Raw genomic sequence first — 24650 nt, 5'->3', positions numbered from 1 at the left:
CGGTCATACATGTAAAAGCCCGCTCGTGCACATAGTGACCGTGGGAACTGCAGCCCACGAAGAAAGATAGAGACGGGAGAGAAGGTGGCAGTAGGGAACGGTGTGAGCGGAGAGACGGTGATGCAGGCACAAAAGGTACAGCTATTTTGTTCAAGCAGTCACATTTTTTCCCCCCATTGCATGCTAGAACGTTTTGCATGTACACACATCTAGTTCTTTGTCGGCAACTATATTACAATATAGCTTCACTTTGTCATTGTTGCTGACTAGAACCAAAGTGAAGTTGAATGTAATATAGTTGGCGACATACAACTCCACTTCTGTTTCTAGTCAGCAGTATATAAACACCAGTGTCGAAGCCAAAGCAGTGAATTCGAAAAGCAGTCGTTGAGTTCAATGACCTTTTGTCTTGCGCCTTTTAGGGGTCGTGTTGTTGGGTGCAGTGAAGACGAACCAGCCAGCCACTTACAGAGCAGTGACGTCATCGTCTAGCCGTCTGACGCCCTCGTCTCACTCTGACGTCATCGTCTGTCCTTCCGACGTAATCGGTGACCATGTCGTGCCCGGGCACGTACCCCTCAGTCCTGAACGGGAAGATCGACACCACAGACCCCGCATGGGTGGAGTACGAGTGTCTGACCGGGTTCTACATGACGGGCAGCAAACGCATCAAGTGCACGGCCGGCGTGTGGGAGGCCCCGCCCAACTGTAGCGTCATCAGGCAGCACGGTGACGCGGATGTGTTCCGTGAGTCACTCTGCGTCACGATGTGTGTGTGTGTGTGTGTGTGTGTGTGTGTTCTGAATATGTTGTCTTGTGCTCGTGTTGTTATCAAGTGTTTGGATGATGTGGGTATGTGTATTGTGTTAGGTAAAAGGTGTTCTGAATGTATTGCGCTCGTGATGTTGTCAAGTGTTTGAATGACGTAGGTGTGTGTATTGTGTAAGGTAAAAGGTGTTCTGAATGTGTTGCATTGTGCTCGTGATGTTATCAAGTGTTTGGATGATGTGTGTGTGTGTGTGTGTGTGTGTGTGTGTGTGTGTGTGTATTGTGTTAGGTATAAAGTGATCCAGTGTTCTCAGTTTTTTTTGTTTGTTTGTTTGTTGTTGTTGTTTTTGGGTTTTTGTTTTTGTAGACAGTTGGCTCATATTTTGTTTTAATTTGTTTTTGTGTTGACATATTTTGTCGTCAGTCTTGTGTGTGTGTTGGTATCTGTGGCTGTTTGTCGTGACTCATTCATGATGTGTGTCTGGTGTCTGTGGCCGCGTGTCGTGGATCAGTAATGATGTATTCGGTTCTGTTTGTACTTTTCTGGGCTGTGTAGGCACGTACAGGTATACAAACACCCACGCCCGGCACGCAAGTGCGCAGGAACGTACGCACGCATACACTTGCTCCTGTGTGCGCTAACTTGTTATCGTACATACATTAACAGTATGCTTTCTGTTCCTCCACCAAGTCTTAGCTCCAGTCTACCCACACCCACATCACGCCCACGTAACATCTCTTTCTGCATCCACCCTCCTTCCACCCCACCCCTAATCTCCTCCACGATCGTGCGCTCACACACACACGCACACACACACACACACACACACACACACACACACACACACACTGCAATACACGCACTACCTGGCTACCCCCAGGCCTGTCAAGGAAAAGCTGCTTTTACCAGAAGCTGAAGGCTTAGGTCCAGACTTGGGACACAGACAGAAAGGACAGGGGGACAGACAGAAAGGACAGGGGGACAGACAGAAAGGACAGGGGGACACACAGAAAGGACAGGGGGACAGACAGAAAGGACAGGGACACAGAAAGGACAGGGACACAGACAGAAAGGACAGGGGGACACACAGAAAGGACAGGGATACAGACAGAAAGGACAAGGGGGACAGACAGAAAGGACAGGGACACAGAAAGGACAGGGATACAGACAGAAAGGACAGGGGGACAGACAGAAAGGACAGGGATACACACAGAAAGGACAGGGGGACAGACAGAAAGGACAGGGATACAGACAGAAAGGACAGGGGGACAGACAGAAAGGACAGGGGGACAGACAGAAAGGACAGGGGGACAGACAGAAAGGACAGGGGGACAGACAGAAAGGACAGGGACACAGACAGAAAGGACAGGGGGACAGACAGTAAGGACAGGGGGACACACAGAAAGGACAGGGGGACAGACAGAAAGGACAGGGGGGACACACAGAAAGGACAGGGGGACAGACAGACAGAAAGGACAGGGGGACAGACAGAATGGACAGGGGGACAGACAGACAGAATGGACAGGGGGACAGACAGAAAGGACAGGGACACAGACAGAAAGGACAGGGGGACACACAGAAAGGACAGGGGGACACACAGACAGAAAGGACAGGGGGACACACAGAATGGACAGGGGGACACACAGAAAGGACAGGGACACAGAAAGGACAGGGGGACAGACAGAAAGGACAGGGAGACAGACAGAATGGACAGGGGGACACACAGAAAGGACAGGGGGACACACAGAAAGGACAGGGGGACACACAGAATGGACAGGGGGACAGACAGAAAGGACAGGGGGGACACACAGAAAGGACAGGGGGACACACAGAAAGGACAGGGATACAGACAGAAAGGACAGGGGGACACACAGAAAGGACAGGGGGACACACAGAAAGGACAGGGATACAGACAGAAAGGACAGGGGGACACACAGAAAGGACAGGGATAGACAGACAGAAAGGACAGGGGGACACACAGAAAGGACAGGGGGACAGACAGAAAGGACAGGGATACAGACAGAAAGGACAGGGGGACACACAGAAAGGACAGGGGGACACACAGAAAGGACAGGGATAGACAGACAGAAAGGACAGGGGGACACACAGAAAGGACAGGGGGACACACAGAAAGGACATGGGGACAGACAGAAAGGACAGGGGGACAGACAGTAAGGACAGGGGGGGGGGACAGACAGAAAGGACAGGGGGACAGACAGACAGGACAGGGGGACAGACAGAAAGGACAGGGGGACAGACAGACAGAAAGGACAGGGGGACAGACAGTAAGGACAGGGGGACAGACAGACAGAAAGGACAGGGGGACAGACAGACAGAAAGGACAGGGGGACAGACAGACAGAAAGGACAGGGGGACAGACAGAAAGGACAGGGGGGACACACAGAAAGGACAGGGGGACACACAGAAAGGACAGGGGGACACACAGAAAGGACAGAAAGGACAGGGGGACAGACAGAAAGGACACACAGAAAGGACAGGGGGACACACAGAAAGGACAGGGGGACAGACAGAAAGGACAGGGGGACACACAGAAAGGACAGGGGGAACACACAGAAAGGACAGGGGGACAGCAGCACCGTGGAACTGACTCGTGGGTGTTAGGTCTGTGTACGTGTGTCTGTGTGCGCGCGTGAGTGGATGTAGAGTGTGTGTGTGTGTGTGTGTGTGTGTGTGTGTGTGTGTGTGTGTGTGTGTGTGTGTGTGAGAGATACGAATACGGGTGATTTATTCATTGCAGGCCATTACAATACAACATACAGTGCGAAGAACACATAATGATTAAACGGAAAACAAAAAGTATGCATTGATTACAGTGACAGAACAATTTAGGGGGTAGCTGTTACTTTGATCTTAAAATATTGTACAAGTACAGACAAATTTCGCGCAACAGTAACATTAACAGCAGACGTGACAACAGTAAAACCAACTTAAACACACAGGACTGCTTTGAGTACTGAGGTCGAATGAGACATTCTCTAACGTGCTTCACAACAAAGGACAATTTAATGTTTATTTTCTTCTGATTTCTTGCATAGGGGACACAATAATTCGCATTCTTTAAATGTTTTAGACCTTAAAGCGATGACCAGTTCAATTATACCGAGTATAAATCTTGATATAATACTCCTGAGCTGTCTGTCAGTATTCAACAACAGATAAGGTTTCAAATCATGAATACTTTTTGAAGTCTATAAAGACTAAACCATTCACTCGTACTAGTATGTAGATTCCAAGTTTGACGCTTGCAAACAATCAACAATTGACGAAAAGTGTAAGTAAAACCTTTGAAACGGCCAACACCCTGATTTAACCAAACATGTCCAAATCAATTTTCACACAAACAAAACAGCACATTTGAAACCCAGTTTCCTTACAGTTGGCATCCAAGTGGTTTTACATTTTGTAAGCTTTATATGGTAATCTATGATTTTTTCATTCGTGATGATTTTAACCAGTGCCGAATAGAATTGACAGAGTTCACATAACGATTAGTTTCACCAAGATAATGATACTTAATATGTAGGTGTTCTGGAATTTTCTCCTGGAAACTTTTGACTGCAAACAGGTGGGCAGGTTGATAATGGTTATCCAGCTCCCGTAATGTCGACCCATTCTGATGACAGGTTTTACTTGTGAATCAAAGACAATTTACAAGAACAGTACTTTTATCCCAACTGACTTTGATCAATGTCTTGAGGCAGCCACTTGTATTACCGTCAGTCAGTAAAAGAATGAACAATCAGGTAACACCATCACCGTCAGCGTCTTCACCGTCACCATCATTATCATGGTCGTCACTGTCATTATCATGGTCGTCACTGTCATTATCATGGTCGTCACCATCACTATCATGATCGTCACCATCATTATCATGATCGTCACCATCATCATGATCGTCACCATCATTATCATGATCGTCACCATCATTATCATGATCGTCACCATCATCATGATCGTCACTGAGGCATATATATATATGGGGGTGCGGGGGAGGGGGGGACTTCCTAGACTTCCTACGCTTTCTGACACATTCTCCACATGACCATTATATGTTGAATCTTTCATCTCTCAGAAGGCATGCTTGAGGATGACTGGTGTGAAAGCGCTTTGATTTCTCTCTCCACGTTTCAGCGATCGATTCTTCAATCTTTAGTAATCAGAATTATTGGATGATGATGATGATGATGATGACGATGATATTATTGTTATTATTGCAGTTTTCGTCAGTATCATTATCATTATCAAGTGTAGGGAACGTGTAGCACGAGCTGTGACAGTTGTGACGGGTGTTTCAGCGGATTGGTGGTTCTATATTCTGGCCATTCTTCTGGCACTGTTGGTGCTGGCCTGCTTCCTCTGTCTCATCTTCTACTTCTGCTGGTGAGTCTGTCTGTGAGTCTGTCTCTGTGTCTGTGTTGGTCTGTCTGTTCACTGAATCGTTTTCACAAAAGTATCTGAAATGATTACAGTCGTGACGTTCGTTGTTGGTCCATTTCGGCTAATCGCAGAACGTAGCTGTGTGGAAATATCAACGTTTCCATTAACATATTGTTCGTATGTCAGGTACCCACATTTTTCGACCAAAAAATGAAAGAAAAAAAAAAGAAAAAAAAAAGTCTTACCCCTGTTTTACCTTGTGAGCTACTGAGTACAAAATGTTGACTTGATGCTGCAGCCTTGTTACTCTTTAAGATAATAAAACAATATTGTCTCCAAATCCATTAAACAAATTTGTTACATCAAATGTAATGCTTTATCTTCCATCTAGACAAATCGGTTTGATTTCGTGCCCGTCCTGCGAAACAGGAGGTTCTGTGTTTCGTTCTTTTTTGTTTCGTCGAAGTTTCTTCGCGCGCGCGCGTGTGTGTATATGTGTGTGTGTGTGTGTGTGTGTGTGTGTGTGTGTGTGTGTTTATCTCTCTCTGTCTCTCTGTCTGTCTCTCTGTCTCTTTCTCGGACTATATCTGGTCTCTTATCTGTATTTATGTCTGTCTCCCTCCATCCATCCCTCCTTGTTGTATGTGTGGAGGGATAGGAAGGGGTGGAAGTGTGTGTGTGTGTGTGTGTGTGATTTTTGAGTGGTGTGTATTTCTGTGTGTGTGTATTCTGATCGGTGGTGGTGGTGGTGGTGTGTGTGTGTGTGTGTGTATGCGCGCGCGCGCGTGCGTGTGTGTGTGTGTGTGTGCGCGCGTGTGTGTGTTCTGATCTGTTTTGGTGTGTGTGTGTGTGTGTGTGTGTGTGTGTGTGTGTGTGTGTGTGTGTGTGAAGCGAGGAAAGACTTGATTTTTTTGTTTGTTTTTTGTTACTAGAGTGTCTTGCTCGCGTTTGTTCAATTCGAAACATTTTGTCCGCGTTAATGGTAGATGATGTGCTAAGAACAAATCTTATGTACAGTAACGTAACTACTATGCCTTGTACAACGTAACTACAATGCCTTGTACAGTAACGTAACTACAGTGCCTTTTACAGTAACGTAACTACAATGCCTTGTAACGTAACTAAAATGCCTTGTACAGTAACGTAATTACAATGCCTTGTACAGTAACGTAGCTACAATGCCTTGTACAGTAACGTAACTTCAGTGCCTTGTACAGTAAACGTAATTTCAGTGCCTTGTACAGTAACGTGACTACAATGCCTTGTACAGTAAACGTAACTACAGTGCCTTGTACAGTAACGTGACTACAATGCCTTGTACAGTAAACGTAACTACAGTGCCTTGTACAGTAACGTAACTACAATGCCTTGTACAGTAAACGTAACTACAGTGCCTTGTACAGTAAACGTAACTACAGTAACGTGACTACAATGCCTTGTACAGTAACGTAACTACAGTGCCTTGTACAGTAAACGTAACTACAGTAACGCAACTACAGTGCCTTGTACAGTAAACGTAACTACAGTGCCTTGTACAGTAAACGTAACTACAGTGCCTTGTACAGTAAACGTGACTACAATGCCTTGTATCTACAATGCCTTGTACAGTAACATAACTACAGTGCCTTGTACAGTAGCTTAAGTACAATGCCTTGTACAGTAACGTAACTACAATGCCTTGTTCAGTAACGTAACTACAATGCCTGTTACAGTAACATAACTACAATGCCTTGTAACTACAGTGTCTTGTACAGTAAACGTAACTACAGTGCTTTGTTCAGTAACGTAACTACAATGCCTGTTACAGTAACATAACTACAATGCCTTGTAACTACAGTGCCTTGTACAGTAACGCAACTACAATGCCTTGTACAGTAACGCAACTACAATGCCTTGTACAGTAACGTAACTACAATGCCATCACAGCTGCCGTGGTGCCAATGCCGTCTTCCCGTACAGCCACCACAGCACCGCTGTATGCTGCGGGGGTCGCTGTGAATGCTGTGAAGGCTGCGAAGGCTGTGAAGGCTGCGGAGGCTGCGGAGGCTGCGCTTGCTGCAGAAGCTGCGGAGGCTGCGCTTGCTGCAGCTGTTGTAGGCGGCGGAAGACGGGATCGGTGGAGGAAGGCGAGGTGGTGCATACACATGACGGCGTGTACTTTGTGCCTGTCCAGTCCACCCCCACACAGGTTGGCCTGTCTGTCTGTCTGTCTGTCTGTCTGTCTGCCTGTTGTGTGTCTGTTATGCATTGTTCTCTCCAGTTTGTGAGAAGTAATGACATGGGTCAAGGGACAATATTTATCAGTTCACCATACGCAGAGTTCAAGGCAGTGAGTGTGGCACTGTTAGGAACGATAGAAGTTGTGAGGTGAACAGTTAGCTACCCGTTAGTTACAAACAGGCAGCAGTTAGCAACGACTTTTGTTTTGAAAGTGTGTCAGTAAAACGTGGGACACACACACCTTTTTGTACCATAGTTAAATGCCGTTAAAAAAACAAAAAAACCGAAAAACGAAAGCAACAACGGAAATGCACGCTAGACAAATTCCTTTCTCGATAAGTTTGCCTGTTTGATGGCGCTCTGTCGTTGGTGGCTGAACAAGACGAGTTGTGAACAGGGCCGACACCAGCCTGTGCCGTATGAAAGCAGGACGTGTTGAGGAGGGTGACGGCCGGGTGTTGTCAAGCGGTGAATGCGGATTGCTGGAATGAATCTTTTTTTTTTTTTTTGTTTTTTTTGTTTTGTTCGTTGGTCAGTTTGGGACTGGTCTCTGGGCGTCGGAAACCCAAGGAACAAAACTTCAAAAATGTTTTTGTTTTTATTTTATTTTCAATGAGCCAGTCTCATCATCCGACCTTTCTGTGTAACAGATGAAAATAGTTTTTAAATCGCTTGTAAACGTATTCGTGTCATACATGTGTTGTATTATTGTGTTTGATTCTTACAAAATGCCTAAAATATCAATTGTATGTGGTGTATTTTGTTTGTGGAAATAGGTTGAGAATAGCATTTTATCGGTTTGTCGCAGTGTGTGGTGGTGTTGTGTTGAATAACACGTGGTGTTGTCAGCTCTCGTTCCTTTATTCATACCAGCTATGATTGGCCTCAGCAAGTATGTCCTGTGATTCATATTAATTCCGATTATCCTCAATATCGTGTAATGTTTACATGTTCAGTATATATTATAATTATCCCCCGTACGTTCTTTATGGTCAACTTGCCGTGATTCACACCTCATTTCTTACTGTCCCCAGTGGGTCTTGTGATTCCAGTGGTCAGTTCTGATTATCCTCGATATTGCCCCTTGGCTTATGTCGCTGATTACCGTGAATAGGTTCTGTAATTAACTAAGTTCTGACTGTGTTCAGTAAGTTCTGTTATTCATACCACCGGTTCAAGCTGTTAGCAGTTCGTTGTACCATCAGTTCTGGTTATTCTGAACATGTCATTCGTATTGTCAGTAACCACTATTACGGCATGTGATGAATCATATGGTCAGTTCTTATCTCTGATACGCCTTGTGATTAGTAGGTCAGTTGAGATTATTCTAAATGTTGGTGACTACGATTCATATCGTCAGTTCTGAATATTCCCAATACGAAATTGTGATTCGTGCAGTCAGTTCTGATTACCACCGGCATGTTATGATTCATATCGTCAGTTCTGATTACCACCGGCATGTTATGATTCATATCGTCAGTTCTGATTACCACCGGCATGTTATGATTCATAATTGTCAGCAGTTCAAGTTTTGCTTGGACTCTTCACGTTCTGTGGTTCTGTCTGTCGTAGTTCTGTTTCGTATTCACTACCGTTTTCTGGACATCACCGAGAGTTCAGGCGGCTTATATTAGAGGCAGAACATCATCTTGATGGTTTGTGTTTTGCTGCTGATACAGATTTCACCATGTGTCTTGTAGAGTCAGGGGACCGAAGACTTTCCCGTTGTTTTCACTCACTGAACCATGTGCCGGAGCTGTGCCCGAGCAGTACTGAAGCATCAAAATTTGTTTCGTTGAAACGGTTTGCACGTTCTTACATATGCATAGACCGCAAGTAAAGGGAACTAATTTCTACAGTATTTACAGCTGTATCCACACTTGTCAATGTGGAGGGAAAACCTATCAATTTCCGTGTATTTTCCACGTTTCTCTGCATCAGTATTACAGGAAATCCTGCTGAGGCAGTAAGCTCCCTAGGGATGAAGGGGTTAAGTAGTACAATGCTGGCTGCAAGGGCCAGCCGTCAGACGTGCTGCAGACACGTTTCAGGGCCTGTACTACGCCCGGACCAGGCCGGCCATCACCAGCCGCTCCACCAACACAGACACTGACGACCTGAAGAAAAGAACCCGGAACACGGCCATCAACACCGACAACGCCAACAACAGCTCTGACACCGGGCCCAAGGGGGTCAGCTACATGTACGGCTACGGGGGGTCCAACGCCACGCCCAACGGAACTCCCCGCGACAGTGGCAGCCACGCCTGGAGCGAGAACCGGGGCGCCAAGGGTTACCATGGTTCCCAGAGCAAGGCCTGGAAAGACAGCTCCAACATGGAGGTACTGATGGACGTCATCCTGATGGCGTCCTCAGCCCGCCTTGTGCTGCCTTCCTTGGGTAGAACTGTCGCTGCCCTGGCTGTGTGGACGTAGTGAATGTTAGCGGAACTTGCACGAAAAGAACGGTCTCTTCATTGTGCTTACTGCACCTGTCGCTTCCCTGCTTACGTGGACATTGCCGCCCTGTGTAGACCTTGCAATAAGTACCCTCTTTGCCGCCCTGTGTAGACCTTGCAATAAGTACCCTCTTTGCCACCCTGTGTAGATCTTGCAGTAAGTACCCTCTTTGCCACCCAGTGTAGACCTTGCAATAAGTACTCTTTGCCGCCCTGTGTAGACCTTGCAATAAGTACTCTTTGCCGCCCTGTGTAGACCTTGCAGTAAGTACTCTTTGCCACCCAGTGTAGACCTTGCAATAAGTACTCTCTTTGCCACCCAGTGTAGACCTTGCAGTAAGTACTCTTTGCCACCCAGTGTAGACCTTGCAATAAGTACTCTCTTTGCCACCCAGTGTAGACCTTGCAATAAGTACTCTCTTTGCCGCCCTGTGTAGACCTTGCAATAAGTACTCTTTTTCACCCAGTGTAGACCTTGCAATAAGTACTCTCTTTGCCAACCAGTGTAGACCTTGCAATAAGTACTCTCTTTGCCAACCAGTGTAGACCTTGCAATAAGTACTCTTTGCCAACCAGTGTAGACCTTGCAATAAGTACTCTTTGCCGCCCTGTGTAGACCTTGCAATAAGTACTCTTTGCCACCCAGTGTAGACCTTGCAATAAGTACTCTTTGCCACCCAGTGTAGACCTTGCAATAAGTACTCTTTGCCACCCAGTGTAGACCTTGCAATAAGTACTCTTTGCCACCCTGTGTAGACCTTGCAACAAGTACTCTTTGCCGCCCTGTGTAGACCTTGCAACAAGTACTCTTTGCCACCCTGTGTAGACCTTGCAACAAGTACTCTTTGCCACCCAGTGTAGACCTTGCAATAGGTACTCTCTTTTTCACCCAGTGTAGACCTTGCAATGAGTACTCTTTGCCAACCAGTGTAGACCTTGCAATAAGTACTCTCTTTGCCACCCAGTGTAGACCTTGCAATTAGTACCCTCTTTGCCACCCTGTGTAGACCTTGCAATAAGTACTCTTTGCCACCCAGTGTAGACCTTGCAGTAAGTACCCTCTTTGCCACCCTGTGTAGACCTTGCAATAAGTACCCTCTTTGCCACCCTGTGTAGACCTTGCAATAAGTACCCTCTTTGCCACCCTGTGTAGACCTTGCAGTGAGTACCCTCTTTGCCACCCTGTGTAGACCTTGCAGTTAGTACTCTTTGCCACCCAGTGTAGACCTTGCAATGAGTACTCTTTGCCAACCAGTGTAGACCTTGCAATAAGTACTCTTTGCCACCCAGTGTAGACCTTGCAATTAGTACCCTCTTTGCCACCCTGTGTAGACCTTGCAATAAGTACTCTTTGCCACCCAGTGTAGACCTTGCAATAAGTACCCTCTTTGCCACCCAGTGTAGACCTTGCAATAAGTACCCTCTTTGCCACCCAGTGTAGACCTTGCAATAAGTACCCTCTTTGCCACCCTGTGTAGACCTTGCAATAAGTACCCTCTTTGCCACCCTGTGTAGACCTTGCAGTTAGTACTCTATCATTTTATTCCTTCGTGGAGCACTGTGGAATTGGTATACCTGTGTAGAATGCAGGAGGATTGACATACACACAACTTGCAAGATTGATAGTCACTCTGCTTGTGTGGAGCTTTTTGTAAACCCGTGTAGAAATAATGAAGAGACTGGATTCCCTGACTGTGCTAAACCTGCACCATGCACCTTCAGCTTTTCTTCTTTTTTCTTTTCTTTTTTTTTCCTCCAGTGTTTGCGGTGTTTAGTACATGTAGCTTTGATTTCCTCCAGTGTTTGCGGTGTTTAGTACATGTACCTTTGATTTCCTCCAGTGTTTGCGGTGTTTAGTACATGTAGCTTTGATTTCCTCCAGTGTTTGTGGTGTTTAGTACATGTAGCTTTGATTTCCTCCAGTGTTTGCGGTGTTTAGTCCATGTACCTTTGATTTCCTCCAGTGTTTGCGGTGTTTAGTACATGTACCTTTGATTTCCTCCAGTGTTTGCGGTGTTTAGTACATGTACCTTTGATTTCCTCCAGTGTTTGCGGTGTTTAGTCCACGTACCTTTGATTTCCTCCAGTGTTTGCGGTGTTCAGTCCACGTACCTTTGATTTCCTCCAGTGTTTGCGGTGTTTAGTCCATGTACCTTTGATTTCCTCCAGTGTTTGCGGTGTTTAGTCCATGTACCTTTGATTTCCTCCAGTGTTTGCGGTGTTTAGTACATGTACCTTTGATTTCCTCCAGTGTTTGCGGTGTTTAGTACATGTACCTTTGATCTTTGATATGATATTGCTTGTCCTTGGGTTGTGTGTGATTGTAAACCTGTGTGCCATCGTTAGTCGTAGTTTGTTGCTTCAGTCGTGCTTTGGGTTGTTTTTTTTTTTTTATAGAGTGAAGCTGTGCAGATAATTAGACTTTCCGCACGTCTTGGTTTGTGTCTCCGCTCCCCACCCTCACCCTCACCCCCCCCATATTTCGTACACCCCTAACGTTTTTTTCCATTGTCGTGCATTAAAGTGACAGCGGTGCCTCACAGGACAATCGAAGTCCGGTTTTATGCTGTGCTTGTGCGTAATAATGGTCGGGAAGGTGGGTGGAGGGTGATTGGTAGGGGGTGGGGGTGTTTCTGGAGAGGAAAATGAAAAGGGTGTTTTTTGGTGGTGGTGGTGGTGGTAGTAGTGGTGTTGTGTGGTGTGTCTAAAAGATGAATGATAGTTAGGTTTCAGTGTCCCCCAAATGTTCACAAGAAATGAATTTCTGGCCTGGCCAGACCGTCTGTCCCGCTATCTTGTCCATCAGTCAGTAGTTTGTGCGACTTGTCCTTGTTTTAGAGTTTGGCCAAGGTTGATAGAAAGTCTTCGTAAAAAATTATCAGCTTTGAAGCTTTGCGTATAGCTAAGTGTTTGTGCGCGCGAGCATGTATTTACACTTCTTGTTCTACGGTTTGGTTGTTTTTTTTAATGAGTATACCTGTATACAAGGAACGTTTTAACGACAGTCAATTTATGTTGACAAAAGTTCATTACAAACGCATTTAACAGTGCTTTACAGTACTTTGTGAGAATATTTAAACGAAGTCTATTCATAGAATCTGTAACAATTTTACTGAAAAAAAAGAAGTCTTTTCAAGATTTCCACTTTTTTTTTTTTTATTCGTTGATTGAAGTATGTGCTGGACAGATGAGACAATCGTATTGAGTTCATCACTCAGGGGCCTGTCAGCCTATTCTCTGCCTCAATACAGGTTTGTTTTTTTTTTTCTTTGTTTGCTGGATTCCTGGCCACTGTCAGAATGTCATTAGGCTTCCGACACATCCTCCGTCCGCCCAGCTGGCGCGCAGCTTCACACACACACACACACACACACACACACACACACACACACACATACGTACGCGCGCGTGTGCGCACGCGGACACACACAACACATATACATACCTTGCACACACGCACACAGATACGTGCTCTCGCGCACACGCTACAGTGGTGGCATCGAGACGGGACCTTTTTGTATTGGCTGATTGCATAACCTGTATAGCTGATTGCATAACCTGTATAGCTGATTGCATAACCTGTATAGCCTAAGCTTCTGAATGACTATTTGTAATTTATTTATCATGTCATTTTATGAGCAGGCATTTGCTCTTGAACAACTTTCCGTGATGGGCGAAGGCCGGCTGTGATGTCAGGTCTGTGATTTCCGATCACCGCGGTTTGTCTGGTACCATAGCTGGTGGGCTGATACCCAGAGGGTGGTGCCATCATGGTGCCTCCTGTGTATGCCTCTTGTACCTGTCTTTAGAACTGTACACAGGGGTGAGGCTGAACGTCGAAGGATACCGTTGGAATAGGTCATTATTTTATCGAACTGATAGGGTCAGGAATTCATTTAATTGTTCATTGTAGTATACAAAAAATCCTGCCACAGAAACTGTGGATATGATTTATTGTGTGAGTGACTGCTGTTAAGTGCATGTTGGGGGCAGTGTTAGCATAAGTAAATATGTTCAATTAACTTTTGCTGGCCATTTTAACAAAACCTGTTATAAACGTGATATTGAGTACATGTAGATTTGAAAAGTGACGATTGTTTCAAATGGGGGTTAACGCGGCATAACGCATGAATGATGCATGTTTGTTTGTTTTTTTCTTGTGTGTGTGTGTGTGTGTGCGTGTGTGTGTGTGTGTGTGTGTGTGTGTTTTGATAAACACGCCCATTTTTGCTGTTTTCTGCCACGTGTGTGCGTGTGCGTGCTATGAACGTGAAACCCGATAGCCTGCAAACCGTTCGAACAGCCGCCAGCCATGCATCATGTCCAAGGCCAAAGAGAAGAGCAAATGCTGCCGGTCACGATATGGCTTTCTCTCCATCAGACAGGTTGCGGTCATATCTACAGCTCACCCTAATGCGCGGAGACACCCCTTAGGCAGACTGCGGTCATATCTACAGCTCACCCTAATGCGCGGAGACACCCCTTAGGCAGACTGCGGTCATATCTACAGCTCACCCTAATGCACGGACACCCCTTAGACAGGTTGCGGTCATATCTACAGCTCACCCTAATGCGCGGAGACACCCCTTAGACAGACAGCTGTGATATCTACAGCTCACCCTAATGCATTGAGACACCCATTAGACAGACTGCTGTGATATCTACAGCTCACCCTAATGCACTGACACACCCCTTAGACAGACTGCTGTGATATCTACACTGCAGTTTGTCTTAAAAACCAGCGAGTGGTTTCGGAGTGCAGATGTTGCCATTATGCAGAGCGTGCCTTTGCACTGAAGGTTTTCACTCAGCTCAGTCCTGCGATGCCGCTGAAGGCGAATGGTTGCAGCCCAAAATATCACTTTCCACAACAGACAGCAGGGGCCCGTGTGATGTCATATGATTAGAGTACTCCGTCTGGTACGTTCCGTGCCTGCGTACCACAGTAGATAGTAGTCTACCTGTCTGCATGCTGTCAGTGACAGCGAACAGTTCCACAGTCTGAGCAATAGCGCCTGCAGGTTTCAGATGTGTAGTTTGTTTAATATAACGTTAACGCCACGTGCACTTTGTTTGATTGACTTGACTTGACTTGACTTGACAACGGTTTAGGCCTCTCCCGAGGCCTGTTCGTGTTCCTAACGAACTATTACTGAATTGGTTGCATGCGTGGCGAGCGCGGCTAGACCAAATCAGTTGCTCTGACAAGATGGGTTGTACAGACCAGGTAGGCCCCTCCAGTGTTTATCTAGGCGGCTCTTAAAGGCGTTGACTGACGGCGCCAGGACCACGGAGTCTGGGAGACCGTTCCACTGTGTCACTACTCTATTAGAGAAATAGTTCCCCCAGCCCTGACATCAAGGCGAAAGCGTTGTTTCTGGAGCTTTAAAGTGTTGCCTCTGAGGTTTCCACTGAGTGACGACTGGAACACTGGCCTCTGTGCATCATAATGACCATGAAGGTATTTAAATACTTCTATCATGTCCCCTCGCAGCCTCCAGTGTTCCAGCCTTGGCAGCCCCAACGTTTGTTTTGTGCAGACTCGCAGTGATGGTGACCTTGACGAGCGACCCATCAAACCCAAGAAGCCGGCCAAGGAGGTCCGGGCCTGGCTGCCCCACTCACACCCTGTACGGAAGATCAACACCAGCACCAAGTGACGTCACTGCTTCATATCACGTCACCACTGTTGTGACGTCGTCTTTCTGTTTCTTTTTCTTTTCTTTTCTTTCTTTCTTTTTAAAAATTTTTTTTAACAAACAAAAAAGACACAAAAAAAGACTTCACTTATCTCTCTCTGCTCACTGGACGAGATCCATGTCAAGCGAAACCCGACAGTTCCTGCTCTTCACTCGCAGAACAGCCTTCTGATGTCGGCACTTCACCTGGTCTTGTCATACAGCCTCCTTCATCATTTACCAGCATGGAGAAACATTACTTTACCCGACTGATATCAACTGTTCATTTACCACCATGGAATTACATTATTTCACCTGATATCAACTGTACATTTACCACCATGGAATTACACTATTTCACCTGATGTCAACTGTACATTTACCACCATGGAATTAAACTATTTCACCTGATATCACCTGTACATTTACCACCATGGGATTACACTATTTCACCTGATATCACCTGTACATTTACCACCATGGAATTACACTATTTCATCTGATATCAACTGTACATTTACCACCATGGAATTACACTATTTCACCTGATATTAACTGTACATTTACCACCATGGAATTACTATCAACTGTACATTTACTACCATAGAATTACACTATTTCACCTGATATCAACTATACATTTACCGCCATGGAATTACACTATTTCACATGATATCGACTGTACATTTACTACCATAGAATTACACTATTTCACCTGATATCAACTATACATTTACCGCCATGGAATTACACTATTTCACCTGATATCACCTGTACATTTACCACCATGGAATTACTCTATTTCACCTGATATCACCTGTACATTTACCACCATGGAATTACACTATTTCACCTGATATCACCTGTACATTTACCGCCATGGAATTACACTATTTCACCTGATATCACCTGTACATTTACCACCATGGAATTACACTATTTCACCTGATATCACCTGTACATTTACCACCATGGAATTACACTATTTCACCTGATATCACCTGTACATTTACCGCCATGGAATTACACTATTTCACCTGATATCAACTGTACATTTACCGCCATGGAATTACACTATTACACCTGATATCACCTGTACATTTACCGCCATGGAATTGCACTATTTCAGCTGATATCACCTGTACATTTACCACCATGGAGTTACACTATTTCACCTGATATCACCTGTACATTTACCACCATGGAATTACACTATTTCACCTGATATCACCCCATCTACCACAGTGGAGCAACATGACTTCACCAGCTATCCTTTGCTGTACCAGCTGATCCCTGTTTGATCTGTGTGCTCGTCATACGACTTCACTTACCATCTCCTGACCCAGCAACATGAATGACACAAATACTGATGCCTATACAACTTCATTCTCTCCTTCCCTATAATCACACTCCGACCAAAGTAATTCCCTGTCAGATTGTGCGTCGGGAGTGAAGGGAGCTGATCTGATCCACTGCCAGACATATCTCTTGTCTTACGACAGTCTCTTGCATGATGTACACAGCTCATTAAATGTTAAGGACCACTTGGAACATTTTACGTTCGCCAAAAGTGCAGTGTATTAATCCAGTGTAAAGAGTACAACTCATAAGCAGTGGTGTGTTCTTTGTTTTTTCTAAACAATGTAAAACGACAGCTGTCGTTTATAAACCAATGAATATCTGTAACCACCCCCCACCCCCACCCCTGAAACATCTGTTTAAAAAAAAAAAAGTAAAACAACAGCTGTTGTTTATAAACCAATGAATAACTGTAATTACCCCCCCCCCCTCCCCCCCCACACACACACCCGAAACATCTGTTTTTCAAACAATGTAAAACGACAGCTGTCGTTTATAAACCAATGAATAACTATAATTACCCCCACCCCCCCTGAAACATCTGTTTTTCAAACGCATTTTTCAAAGCTGTTCAGTGTGCACGCATACAGCCGTTAATGTATTCAATAAAATGTCACTGATAGACTATATATATGCAGTCTGTATAATCTAAATCGTCTCATGATTTTAGATATAAACTATACTTGTATTAATGAAGTAGTCCTGAACGTTTTGTGATGTTGGTGTTTAAAACTACGTTTACACGGGATGCAACTAACTTGCAACCAGTTTGCGACTAACTCTTTGAAACCGGCGGAGACTGGTGGAGACTGGTTGCCCCCGGTTGTGGCCCGTCGCTGCTGGTCTCAGAAACCAACGGATTTTCCCGATTTTTGGTTGCATGTTTGGTCGCAAGGCTCATTTTATTTCCACTCCAAGACCGATAATTTTTTGAGGGCCTTGCAACTAAACTGCGAAAAAACGGTCGCCGCCGGTTGCCACAGCTTGCCGCTCGTCTCAGCCGGTTTCCAACAGGAAATTGATGACGCAAGCGGCACGCGTGTCACGGAGTTTTCTGTCTGGCTTGGCAGACGCTCGCAGCGTGGTTTCTCGTGTGTGTTGCAACCGGCGGAGACAGGGGAGGAGCCTAGTTAGTTGCACGTAAGTCGCCGCCGGTTGCATCCTGCGGAGACCGTCCAGTCGCATGTACCAGCCTTGCAACCAAAATTTGAATTTGGTTGCAAGTTAGTTGCATCCCGTGTAAACGTAGTTTTAGAGGGGAACAGACGGGAACTAAGTCACCCCAAGAAGTCTGGTGGATAGCATGCTGCACTACACAGGTCACATGTTATTCTGGACTTCGCCACTGCTGGACTGGCGTGGTACAGTGGGAACATGTATATAAGATCAGTCCGCAAGGGTGGGGCAGCTACCATGCACCCCACACCCCATCACAATGATGTGAACTGGTCTCTTTCGGTATGTGCTGATCTAAATCTATTCTGTTCCCAAGAGAAAATAGGGATGTACTTGAGTTAAGCCGTTGGAACGTGGGCGCTCTTTAGAATCCCGGTCAACGAAATTGACGGGGTCTACTTCAAACCCTCTGAAATCATCCTTATGTAAAAGGAACCAGCACATATGTTATATTTTCAAAAAAAGTAATTTGTGTTCGCTTGAATATACAGAAATGAAATATCTTAATCCATTCTTTCACATTTCAGGATTTCAAATGTGTTTTTGGCCCTGTCGGAACGTAACCTCTGGGAGTGAGGTACTATGGCGCCTGATCTGGGGAGTTACTCTGGTTGGAGAGTTAAAAACTGTCACACACACGTTTCATCCACACGCACATTGACCATACCAAATGTTCACGCCCCTTTTGTGATAATCTTAAGCTGTACAGCATGGGAAAAGGAGGGGGGGTGGGGGGGGGATTGTACTGTGATAATGTAAATAAAACTTTTGATAATGTTGTAAATAAAACTTTTGATAATGTTGTAAATAAAACTTTTGATAATGTTGTAAATAGAACTTTTGATACATTGAAAGTGACCTGTGGCAGTAGTTTCAGTCCGTATAAAACAAATCCCAATTTTGATTTTTTCCCTGTCACAATTCTGTTGATGATCGGAGAGGAAGTATGTTTATGCATGTAACATTAACATGAAATGTATTCACATGCTGGTCTCTTTTTTATTTATTGATCTTTATGTAAATATTTCAGTTTATGTAAATATTTCAATTTCAAATTCTATATTAGATATCTGGATTTTTTTGTGTGTAAATGATCTAACACCAAACTTTTTTAAAAAATTCTCACGATGTCAGTTCTTGACAGAATAATTTGTGATATGCTATATTTATTAGCCAATATTGTATAAACAGTAGAAAACACGCTTCGATTCTCTTCATTACATGGATTTGTTTTCATCATCTGCTGTTTTTTTTTCCTCAGTGCTTTGATTGTTCAACACACACACACGTACACACACACACACAGATATATATATATATAAATAATATATACATATATAAATAATATGCTTTGATAGTCCATCATTCGCCTGTATTCATTTGGCATTATTTCGTTGTGTATGTCTGATACATATAGATTTGTGTATTATGTACATTGACGTTGTGTAAAATCGAGTCTTTCAGTCCTCTGACCCCAAAGTGACAGAATAGTCCACGTCAGATGCATGTCCCAGCATTATGTGCACGACTATTGCTGTACTGTGCCTGATTTTTTTTTTTTTTTTTTTTTTTTTTTTAACCATTCTTTGGCTCACGTGTGTAAAGAGTATATGTAATAATTGAACCCAGATTCAGTTGTCCGTGTGTATGTATAGCATGTGTGCTTATGTGTGTATGTCTCTGGTAAACATGAACAATTCTTTTTTTCCCAGAAAATACTTTGTCGACACGGAATTTAGAATAAACGTAGGAGCAAGTCAGTTTGTAAATAATTCTGATCGGAAAACAGTGACACTCCGGCCGACATGGGTTGCTTCAGATATACTGTGAATTGTTCCGTTTCCAACACAGCTTTTGGTTCGACAAACTCTTCAGGTGTTCACCGAGCAAAACATGGTTTGCGTGGTTGTGTATTAAGTGTTGGTATTCCCCCGTGGGGGAATAAATAGCATCCCCACATTCGGGAAATTCTGTGCCGGAAATTTCCTCTTTTCTGTAACTCTCTTTGTTTCTGCCCTTTTTTTTTCCCTTCTCTTTCCTTCACTGTTGTCAGGTTTTTCTTCCTTCCCAGTCCATTCCTCTTTCCCTTTTCAAGCCAGCTTCTCACTTGTCTCTTTTCCGCAGTCTATGGTGTATTATATGATGTACTGTCTGTGCTGTACTATCTGTGCTGGTTTGTTCTGGTGATTAGGAAGTAAAATTGTAAACAATGAGATGGGCACGAGCTGTCCATTCTGCAGTGTTATTTGCCTAGATGGCCTTTTATGGGTTTTTCTTTGTTGTTTGTTTTGGCTTTGAAGTTGTTGTTTTTTTCTTTACTTTTTTACGATTTTTTGTAATCTTTAATCTGGGGATGATAAATTAAGCGGAAAAAAATGATTTGTTGAAACTGTTAACACCTATCGATTTAAAATGACTATCCTATACGTTGGAAAGATTGTGAGGCTTTTGATGAAAGATTCTGTGATTGTGGCTTTTCCTTCAGCAGACACTGCAGGGCACTGAGGAAAGATTCTGTGGCTTTTCCTTCAGCAGACACTGCAGGGCACTGAGGAAAGATTCTGTGATTGTGGCTTTTCCTTCAGCAGACATTGCAGGGCACTGAGGAAAGATTCTGTGGCTTTTCCTTCAGCAGACATTGCAGGGCACTGAGGAAAGATTCTGTGATTGTGGCTTTTCCTTCAGGAGACATTGCAGGGCACTGAGTTCCATTCTGCCCACCACTGCAAGGTCGTCTGACCCTCCCCCCTTCCAAGTCCCCATACTGTTCCTGTTGTTGTTGCTGCTGTCCCAATTGGTAGAACTGATACGGATGTATTTTGAATGATTCTCATGTATAATGATGATGTATTGTGATTTTAAATCAAATCAAATCAATCAAAAACACTTTATTAATCCACATGGAAATTAAGTTGTGCAATCACAGGCTCATTGTAAACACTGGCATAAAATCATGCGCAACATAAGAAGAGATTAAAACTAGTCAAATAAGAATTCCCAATAGCTGACGATATACTAACCCCCACCCCCACCCCCCACTCCCCCCCTCCCACACACATACACATGTTAAGACAATAGGGTATTGCACAACAATATTAACAAATGAAAACATTCAACAAAAAAAGGGTATAAGATTACTAAAAATGACATGCCCGCACGCACGCACACACACACACACACACATACACACACTAAGACCATAAGGTATTGTACAACAATACATAAATAAAACATCAAGGGAATAAATCGTATATATAAGTAAAATGCACACACACACACACACACACAAACAACGTATGCATGCCAATAAGATTAGAACATTAACATTAAGATACATGAAATCCAAGTAAAATAAGAAAATATTTAAAAATCACTTCCGATCACACACACACACACAAATGCTTGCTTGCCCATGCTCACCCACTCAGTCCCACATGCACGCATGTCTTCTCCCATACACTCGTCTGCTGGTGAAGTTCAGGTGTTGCTGTGGCGAGTGGGCTTGGGGGGTGGGAGGGTTCACTTAGTGTATTGGATGTTTTGATTGTGTGCGCGAATGGCTGTAGGAATAAATGAATTAATGTATCGAGATGTTCTTGCGCGTGGAGCTCTAAACCTACCACTTATGTCTGACCTGCGAGCCTGCAAAAACACCGTGTCGCCACTGAGCACAGCGCCACCACTGATGTGATGTCATGAATCTGATTGTGATGATGATGTACTGTGATGTCATGATTCTGGTGTGGGATTGGGGGAGGGGGAGATTGCCTGCAGACCCCATGAGCCAATAAAAAATTTTTTTTTCTTTAAAAGCTGTAATAGTGTACCATAATTTTCCTCATCTTTTCTGGTTTCGTCTCCCCCCTCCCTATTTGCCAGGAAGTGTCCTCCCTCCCTATCTGCCAGGAAGTGTCCTCCCTCCCTATCTGCCAGGAAGTGCCCCCCCTCCCTATCTGCCAGGAAGTGTCCTCTCTCCCTATCTGCCAGGAAGTGTCCCCTCTCCCTATCTGCCAGGAAGTGTCCCCCCTCCCTATTTGCCAGGAAGTGTCCCCCCTCCCCTATCTGCCAGGAAGTGTCCTCCCTCCCCTATCTGCCAGGAAGTGTCCCCTCTCCCTATCTGCCAGAAAGTGTCCCCCCTCCCCTATCTGCCAGGAAGTGTCCTCCCTCCCCTATCTGCCAGGAAGTGTCCCCCCTCCCCTATCTGCCAGGAAGTGTCCCCCCTCCCCTCCCTATCTGCCAGGAAGTGTCCCCCCTCCCCTCCCTATCTGCCAGGAAGTGTCCCCTCTCCCTATCTGCCAGGAAGTCTCCTCTCTCCCTATCTGCCAGGAAGTGTCCCCCCTCCCCTATCTGCCAGGAAGTGTCCCCCCTCCCCTATCTGCCAGGAAGTGTCCTCCCTCCCCTATCTGCCAGGAAGTGTCCCCCCTCCCTATCTGCCAGGAAGTGTCCTCTCTCCCCTATCTGCCAGGAAGTGTCCTCCCTCCCTATCTGCCAGGAAGTGTCCCCCCTCCCTATCTGCCAGGAAGTGTCCTCTCTCCCTATCTGCCAGGAAGTGTCCTCCCTCCCTATCTGCCAGGAAGTGTCCTCCCTCCCTATCTGCCAGGAAGTGCCCCCCCCTCCCTATCTGCCAGGAAGTGTCCTCCCTCCCCTATCTGCCAGGAAGTCTCCTCTCTCCCTATCTGCCAGGAAGTGTCCTCTCTCCCCTATCTGTCAGGAAGTCTCCTCTCTCCCTCCTTCCCTTACTTCCTGGCTGACTCTTCCCTCCCTCCCTCCTCTACGCGGGGGTCGAGGCACTGGCAGGCCTGCACACGTGTTCACCTGGGAGACAAAGTCCCCACCCTCAACCCCCGTAAACAACGAGCGCTAGTGGGAGTCGAACCCATGCCTCTCAGGTTGAGAGCTCAGCGCGTTATCCACTTCACTGTAGCGCCCATCGAGAGTGAAAGGTTGAATAAGATATATGAAGTAAACCTGTCTCCGTCCACCCAAAGTCTGTGATGATCCTAAGTGTGAACACTGACGTAGAGGGAAGGAGAGATGTGAACTGTCTTTGTTGAGGGCTTTCAGACGTGTTTAGCTTTGTACAGGTGACATAATGACACAAAACATGTTTATATATATACATATATATATTGTATCCTTTAAAATGTGCTTGATTTTGTTATGCGTGTGTGTATTTCCACCATGGATGCACAGTAACACAACATTCACATCTGCGGCTTCATTTCCGCATTAGCTGTGTGTGTGTGTGCGCACGCACGCACGCACAGAACTTTCAGCAAACTCGTTCATTCATATCGCAAATCAAAGAAGTCATCTCTGGTATAAAGCAAGCAGTTTTATTACTTCAGTCTTCAAAAAATAAATACTGAATGCAACAATCAATCAGGCAGGTCTGCATCTGTGTGACCATCTTACTTTCTGGCTGCCATCTTCCACCTGATTTCTTTCACTGCACACGAACTGAAAACAACATGCTCTGAACTGTGCTATCTCTTACAGGACGAACCTGTTGAGAAAAAAAAAAAGCAACTACCCCCCAGGCTCCCCAAAAACCAACTAACCAAGTCTGTCCCCATACAACACACGTACCGTCTGATTAATACATGCACACACGCAAACATTCATTCCTAACAGACACATTCGCAAGTATTTCGTACACCACCTCTGAAAGAACACGTGCGAACGCACACATTCATTCAACACATGCAGACAAGTCAAATATACACGCCGACACATATTCTGCAAACATAAGAATGAACTTGCAAATAACACGCTCGCTGCATTGTACACACACTAGCACCTTTTAGTTGAAGTAACCACTTTAACACAAGCATTGGTTGGTTTTATATCTCACTGAATAGCTTAGTATTGTATCATTACAATATATACGTGTTACAAAAAGTATATTGTAAAATGCTTTTCTTTCTGGTTTATCTGCAGGAAGGAGGGGGCGTATGATAGCTACAAATGCACCATCCATAAAGAGCCAACTGACAATGAGTTAGTTTAACAGTATGACCTCAACCAGTCAAGATCACGGGGATACCATTAGTGCAGATTGATGTTGTCCATACAAAATGTCACAAAGTGTTCACACACCAAGACAAGATTGCAGTACAAAAGTGGGCAATGTGAGGATAATCATCTCCTGTCACTAAGAAGTGCATGTGGACAGTTCAAAAGCAAAATGGATGACAGCAGTCAGTGGAGTGATCAAATTGTGCAGGTTTTGGCTATGGTTGTTAGAGACACGAACTATTCAGCTAAGACTCCAGTTGTGGTGGGCACAAATGTTTTCCAACAGTTAGCCAAAGGAGGACATGCAGGGAACATTTTTTTTGCGAAATACCTTTGAGGTGGCAACAAGATGTCTGTTCCATGTCAGGATAGTGATGGGAGGTTGGGATCAGTTGGATTGAATGGGGAAGAATGTGTTGATTCCTGCCCATTGAAGTGTGACAGTGAAAGGGGTGTCAAGGGATGTGAAGCCCCAGTTGCATACCTCAGTTTTGGAACAAGAGCCAATCACTGACCATTTTACCCAAGGGTTTGGGTGTGATAAATAGCAAAGTTCTTGTACAAGATTTGCACA

The 24650-nt window shown here is 44.9% G+C and overlaps 1 protein-coding gene across 3 annotated transcripts in view; it reads left to right on the top strand.

Annotated features, from left to right (window-relative positions):
- The window catches only part of LOC143299641 (uncharacterized), a 47211-nt gene extending 31152 nt beyond the window's left edge, over positions 1-16059 (top strand). For all 3 annotated transcript variants that reach the window (XM_076612943.1, XM_076612945.1, XM_076612944.1), the window contains 5 exons: positions 423-747; positions 5086-5170; positions 7094-7355; positions 9439-9729; positions 15386-16059. In XM_076612943.1, the coding sequence (XP_076469058.1) occupies positions 555-747; positions 5086-5170; positions 7094-7355; positions 9439-9729; positions 15386-15505 (951 nt within the window). In that variant the 5' untranslated portion in view covers positions 423-554 and the 3' untranslated portion in view covers positions 15506-16059. The remainder of the gene's footprint in view (positions 1-422; positions 748-5085; positions 5171-7093; positions 7356-9438; positions 9730-15385) is intronic.
- The last annotated feature ends 8591 nt before the right edge of the window (positions 16060-24650 follow it).

The sequence above is a fragment of the Babylonia areolata genome, chromosome 25 (genome assembly GCF_041734735.1).
Source record: "Babylonia areolata isolate BAREFJ2019XMU chromosome 25, ASM4173473v1, whole genome shotgun sequence".
Taxonomy (NCBI): domain Eukaryota; kingdom Metazoa; phylum Mollusca; class Gastropoda; order Neogastropoda; family Buccinidae; genus Babylonia; species Babylonia areolata.
The sequence above is the reverse complement of the archived record's forward strand: the minus strand, read 5'-3'. Positions and strand labels throughout refer to the sequence as shown.